This window comes from Triticum urartu, chromosome 7A (assembly GCF_056163025.1).
Source record: "Triticum urartu cultivar PI428250 chromosome 7A, HENAU_Tu73, whole genome shotgun sequence".
In the NCBI taxonomy this organism is placed as follows: Eukaryota; Viridiplantae; Streptophyta; class Magnoliopsida; order Poales; family Poaceae; genus Triticum; species Triticum urartu.
In genome coordinates this window covers 549,335,605-549,342,259 of record NC_141879.1, presented here as the reverse complement: position 1 = coordinate 549,342,259, position 6,655 = coordinate 549,335,605, and the positions used below count along the sequence as shown (strand labels likewise).

The 6,655-nt window shown below is 43.0% G+C and overlaps 1 protein-coding gene across 1 annotated transcript; it reads right to left on the bottom strand.

The window, feature by feature from the left end:
- Positions 1-215: 215 nt before the first annotated feature.
- LOC125522307 (serine/threonine-protein phosphatase PP2A-1 catalytic subunit) lies at positions 216-6,286 on the bottom strand. The gene is made up of 6 exons (XM_048687377.2): positions 5,771-6,286; positions 4,322-4,436; positions 1,922-2,030; positions 1,743-1,820; positions 844-1,035; positions 216-671 (listed from the first exon to the last, which is right to left on the bottom strand). Exons 1-6 carry the CDS (start codon positions 6,021-6,023, stop codon positions 498-500), a joined length of 921 nt encoding a protein of 306 aa, XP_048543334.1. The 5' UTR covers positions 6,024-6,286; the 3' UTR covers positions 216-497.
- Between the last annotated feature and the right edge of the window lie 369 nt (positions 6,287-6,655).

Here is a 6,655-nt window from a genome sequence, read left to right as displayed (position 1 = left end):
GCAATGCATCTTAATATAGGTGCTGGCATGGTGATCCCAGCGAACTGTTATAAAGAGAACATAACAGGAAATTATGCACAAACATTGGAAAAAAACCCATACACAATTCACACAGACCAAGCAACTTTTGTCACTTGAGGCAGATCCTCCACAGGCCATACCAGACAACACAACATCCCTGAAATAAGGGAACTCTTCTGAAGAAGAGCATGAAATATGTTACGAGACGATTCTATTGCAGCTTCCCTTCTCTGTCTCGGAAATAATACAAAATGGAGATACAAAAAAAATACCAATGCAATGTACTTTTAACATGTCCTATGAGGTCCTGAGAAGCGGCAACCAAAATCTCCAAACAAAAGAATGAGAGGGAGGTACACAACTCAGCTCAAGGAATCCCATTTTCTAAGGACAGAGATCTACAGATCCAGCCAGGCAGTGCTGCGGATGAGAGGAGCACCAGCAGCACAAAGAGTTAAAAAAAGTCAACACCACGATTACAAAAAGTAGTCGGGGGTCTTGCGCGTTGTGTCTGGCTCGATTTGCCGCGGCGCTGGATCGAATTGGAGGAAGTTCTGATCCATGTTCTCCCCAATTTCGAGAATCGCAGCCATGTTACCACACCGGTAACAGTAGTTTGGCGCACTGAAAACTGTGACAACATTCTTCTCCTGCACAGTGATCGACATAAGGCAAATCAATTATTCAAGTTTCCTGCAAGGATGTTTTCCAGTCTGATGCGCAAATGCCAGAGATGAAGGGAAATTCTATGTGCACGTTCATGTTTAAGGAATTGTGCGAAAATGATTAGGGCCAAAGGAATCTAACACAATGGAAACCAACCTGTGCCCAATTGAACCCTTCCATCACAAGTTGATGGGCCCTTGAAATAAGGCTAAGACCATTTGTATGGTTAAATTGTTGTGCTATATCTTGTCCAAATGTGTAGCCTGCTCCTCTTGGTGAAATTCCCCACCCGCATCGGTCATCAGGATCAGACCACAAAAGATCACACATAGGTCCTTCATGCGGGACCTACAGCCATTTTAGAGAACAGACAAAAAGAAAAGTCAAGAGTATGACCAAAACGCAGAATACAGCACACATATTCTGCAAAAGACAAAAATTCTTGAACCCAAAGGTGCAATGAAGTAAGGTTCATGCAATATTAAGTCGACAATCTATACCAAGTACCAACCATATTGCACGTTTTAATTTTAAAGCCATTTTCCCACTAAAACTGAACTAGCAAGTAAAATTCGTGCAGGACTGGGGAACTGTGCAAACGACATAACTGCAACCAGTTAGAACACTTAGTCGACCTGATCTTGGCAGAAAATATAATTATATATCACGAAAGAACAATTCACTGTAACTTCTTAGACGAATTATCTATATAGTAAACCTCTTCGGGGATACTTGCTGTACATTGACGAGAAATTTACCACATCAGATAAATGCTTCTGAAGAATGCCAGGTGTGCCAATGCACATATGCAAGATAAATGAAATTCAATGGCAAAAAAGGGGGGGCTGCACATGACTTCCTTTGCTCAAGCCCAAGGATCGACTTTGGCCTTCTAAATAAAGATTCAGAATCTACACATTGTTCTGTTCTACTAGAGCTACATTGACCATATCAAAAATGTTTGCTTTGTCTATTGAGTAGTTCAAATCAACAGACTTCATGCATAAAATGATCCATATATTAGGCACCAGCTCAAACAGTAAAATGCAGTGTACCTCTTGTATGCGATCAAGAGAACGAATATTGTCCAATGTATCTAATGATGGAGAGAGACCACCATGGAGGCAAAACACCTGCAAAATAGAAATTTCTTCTTTAACCAGGCGTACATGGGAATGAATTTTATGTCCATAATAACAGAGCAAACCAACAAATTTGTTTGAAAAAAACAAACCTGGTTTTCTATAAGAGCTGTGAGAGGCAAATAATCAAACAAATCTGTGAAGTACTTCCAGACATTTGCATTTCCGTACTTTCGTAAGCATTCATCATAGAAGCCATACCTGTAGCCAAGAACTTGTCAGGAACACCTTCGAACACTATGGATAGGCTTGCATTTCAGAAAGTAGCACAATGCACACCCCAGGCTAAAGTTCAGATCACGATATAACTTATGCAGATAAAATGTATTCTTGGAATAACCATTTTCAGACCCAAGCCAGTTATCTCTTCTCTGCACGAAGTAAATCAGCATCAGGTTATGACTTATGTCACCTACTTCAGTATACCAGAGCGAACACAAACCCTACAATACATTAACTGCTAACATCTGAACTCCACATGGACCATTTACCATTGAATGAGATCTGGGAGTCAGCTAGCCACCCTCACAACTGACTTATTTGTCTGTGACGGGTCTACTGAAGAGTCATGGATATGAGCTTCAGGTGCACCTAAATATGTCCATCTAGTCCATCCAAATATCATGTGAGAGTTAACAAGTGTAAACCCAAAATATGGGTTCTACTGGATACTTCCATGACTTATTTTTTTCAAATATAAGAATATAACAGATCAGATAGAAGATGAAAGATTTATATTGTTCCAAAGGAAAGGAATGTAGAAGATTTTTGGATTTTCCTAGCACCTTTTTTATTTTACTGTTCACTGAGATCAGATGAGCTCAAGTGAAGAAATGGACATTCAAGGAATGCATCTTTATTTAGTTATATACTCGTATAACTGCCAGGCTACTGTGTAGCTATGTGCATTTCTTTTTTACCTCGGGATGTGATTGTTGACAGGAACCTTGTTACAGCCACACCATAGAGACAAGTGGATATAATTGAAACAAATATGTATTGTCAAATTTTGATATGGATAATTGGATATTTGATCATTTGATGGATAAGTAATATATTTCAAACAATAGGATGGTGCACAAAAATATAGGATAGAAACTGTGAAGAAACATCTCAGTCAAAATTGTTGCACTGGGTCAAAGCATGTCACGATGTAAAACTATAAAGCCTGAAGACCAATTCATAATGTCAAAAAAATAATGCTAGATATCCACCATTATTTGATTCTAAAAGCGAAAGCAGAGTTACATATATGATATACAGGGGTGGCAAGCCAGGCAGCCTCAACACAATATGGTATAAAGTTACTGCCAAAAACTACGGTTCTACATGCATTGTTGTCCAGTCATGTTATAGCGATATGATGACTAATTAAAAAATTATCAACCTTTGGGTAAAGAGTTTACACTGCTTATGATTACTTCCACATTTTTCTTGTATGTAGCAAATGAGATCTTTTTTTTCTTTTACTACAAATTTATAAGCTGTTTTGTTTCACCTTCATGTTGAAGTCCAAGGGGAATTGAAAGCCAAATTCCAAATCACAATTGATGTGATCTCCGGTCAAGAGCAGCTAGGGGTGAGAGAAGAATTGAAAGCCAAATTCCAAATCACAATTGATGGTTTATACCATTTCGGATGGTCAAATCACAATATATCACCTTCAGACTTTTTCTCATGCACTTCCGAAGGCCGAAGCTTAGAGCTTGGCCAGTGCAGAAAGTCAGGAGCCTGGGTCAAATGCACAATTGTACCTTGGTTCGTACATTTGACTGAAACCATTACACACTGATCCATCGGCTGCACCTCCTCAAGTCATGATATCCCAAACTCTGTCCTACTTCACATCGCAAAATCATGATGCTGCAAATAATCTACAGTGGGTCCATCAGATGTGTCTTGCAGCAATACTTAGTGATCCCAACCCTGACCCACTGTAGCTGCCCCTAGTCAAAACAATACCACAAACACCTAGCCTCCAACACATCAGAAATTCATCATATCACGAAGAAGATTGTGTTGTGCAGCAATCCCACGTAGTAACAGGAGCAAGGTCCGACAGATTTATTTCCACACTTAACGTTTCCTAATTTAATGTCTATGGTCTCATTGATTAAATTAACATATGGCTCGATGTGTGAACAGACCATTTGCCAATAATATTCAAGTATCATGTTATAGGTTTAGATTTTGGACAAGAATCTTCAATAAGTAGCAAGTAACTTAAAAGTAAAGAAGGCAAAAGTCACAAACCAGGAGACACCAAAGTAACATATGTACTAATCTTCTGACAGCGAAAACCTCTCAGTGCCTTTTCTACAACAAAGCATACTCGTGTCTGGAGATAATCCATTTCCAACTCAGCCATTCGAACAGATTTATGGAATAATGCCAATATGCTTTGCAGTAATTACAATTCAGAGAGTACTATGCTGAAGCTAGCAATTGGCAACTGCTGTAAGATTTTTCAGAATCGAGAAATAGGAACTCACACTTGAGTGATTTGTCGGCTCTCGTGATTTCCTCTCAATATTGTGATTCTGTCTCTATAACGAACTTTGAGAGCCACTAATAATGAAACAGTCTCCACTGAATAGTAGCCACGGTCTGCAGCAAATGTCCATAAAAATCAATGCAGTTATAACACAGAACCAAATGAACACGATCCAAAGAAAAATAAATTAATCAAATTATAGATAGAAAGGAAAGAACCCGTCAACTTAGCATAAATAATAGCATTTCTACCGAATGTCTACGAAATGATTATTGTTAATAAAGATACTCATTGAGTGGTGTCTTATTTGTCTGATTCATAGGTGTGCTGCATAAATACATCGGAAGCATGTGCTGTAGACACCATGGTTTTCAAAAGTAAGGGGCGCAACCCCCACAAATAATTACAAGTAGTTATAAATAAGGCAATACGCTAGCGCCCTAGAAATCTTGGGAACAGAGCAAACAGCACATAACAAGACAAAAACAAAAAGGCTGAGAGCTGGGTATACAATACCCACGTCCCATCTGGCTTAAAAGCCCATCATCTAATAGCCCCATCTACTCCTGTGACCTCAAAGCCCATCATCTAATAGCCCCATCTACTCCTGTGACCTAATTGCCACAACCACTCCCTTCTCCCTCACCGCAGCAGCGGAGCCACCCCGCTCCTCCCCATCCTCACATCATCAGACACCATCGCACAACCCTACCTTCTGCCTCGCAAAGCCCTCTCTTCACCCTCACCACAGCAGCACGGGAATGTATTTTACCAGCCCAGTATCAGCGACAAGTGGGCAGCGGCAGAAAATTCTCTGTGGGCCCCATATGCTAGATGGCTAAGGCGAGCAGAACAGCTTACCATCGAAGGGCAATGAAGCAACACCTTAGTCGACGAATGGTTGTCATTCTTACAACGTAATCATGCTGAGATCAGTTCTGAGAATGCTTGCCACGCAGGGAAAAGCATACGCGAATAACGACAAAAAAAATCCCTGTTTGTCGCTCTACCGGGCAGCCTTTCGCCTTGTTAAATGAGGCAACAAAAGTCCAAAACCATCGCTCCAATTCTCTAAATGCGCCGTTACTACAAGGAACACTTCAAGGATATCCATTCATGCCCATGAAAATCCCTTCATACTCTTCAATAAATTTTGCCTCGGTTGACATATCTAATCCGAAACAGCATCCACCCTATTTAATCAACAGAACAGGACCTAGCATGATGACACAATTCATTCCAGCAATCCATGGAACAACAGTAAGAAAAAATAAAAATCATTAGCGTGAACAATCAATTCGCAGCCCCGCCAGCTCAAACCTTCCAATCCACAGAGACCAGGAGGGGAGGATCTATCGAATTCGTAACCCGCCTAATCCTGGGAATCAGATCGATCGACCTGACCGAATCCTTTGTGCGGACAAGGCCGGGGGCGGCGGGGACCTACCGACGTAGTCGCCCATGAAAAGGTAGTTGGTGTCGGGGGTGTCGCCCCCGATGCGGAAGAGCTCGATGAGGTCGTAGAACTGGCCGTGGATGTCGCCGCAGACGGTGACGGGGCAGCGCACGGGCTGCACGTTCCACTCCTCCATGAGGATCGCCTTGGCCTGCTCGCAGAGCGCCTTGACCTCGGCGTCCGGCAGGAACTTGCAGTCCCGCAGCTGCGAGATCTGCCGGTCCAGATCCGAGTGCGACGGCATCGTCGCTGCGCGCCGCTTCCCTCCCTCACGCGCGCCTACGAGCTAGGGCGCCGCCGGCGAGGAGGGGGCGGGGGGGCGGGGCCGCTGGGCTGCCGACGGGCGGGATCGGGGGAGGAGGGGCGAACGGAGGAGGAGGGCGTGTTCATGCCTCCATTTTTTTTCCGCGTGTTTGCTATTGCAGGGAGGGACGGGGTGGGGGGATTTTTTCGCTGGCTGGCTGGCTGGCTGTGTGTGTGTGTGTTGGTATTTGTTTTGGTTTTGGCTTGGGCTCGGGTGATTTGGTCCTCCTGAGAATGATTTTTATGAGGTGTTTACGGGAGGAAAGCCCCCCGACGCGTACTTTCCAGGTGTAGAGGGACTAGAGAATGGCAGGATGTTCCGTGGAGCGGATGCATGTGGCTCTCCCTCTCGTGTGTGTGTGGCTGGCTTGGTCGTGTGCCTATCTGTACCGCAATTTAGCTAGGTTTTGGTTGGCTTGGCTTTGGCTATGTTAGAATAACTTTATTTTAAGCAGGTTTTGTGTAGCAGTTGCGGTGCTTTTAGTTTAGTTATTAGTACTTGCACGTGCAGTGGTGAGCATGGTGTGCGAATTGTGTGTGTGTTCTTAGCCTCGGCGGATACAAGGTGTGGTA

What these genes read in the sequence shown, in the direction of transcription:
- LOC125522307 (XM_048687377.2), bottom strand. Translation starts at nt 6,023, where the DNA reads ATGCCGTCGCACTCGGATCTGGACCGGCAGATCTCGCAGCTGCGGGAC. An exon ending in TTTCATGGGCGACTACGTCG is followed by an intron (nt 4,437 to 5,770) that starts GTAGGTCCCCGC and finishes CATTTGCTGCAG; the next exon opens with ACCGTGGCTACTATTCAGTG. An exon ending in AAGGGTTCAATTGGGCACAG is followed by an intron (nt 672 to 843) that starts GTTGGTTTCCAT and finishes ATCACTGTGCAG; the next exon opens with GAGAAGAATGTTGTCACAGT.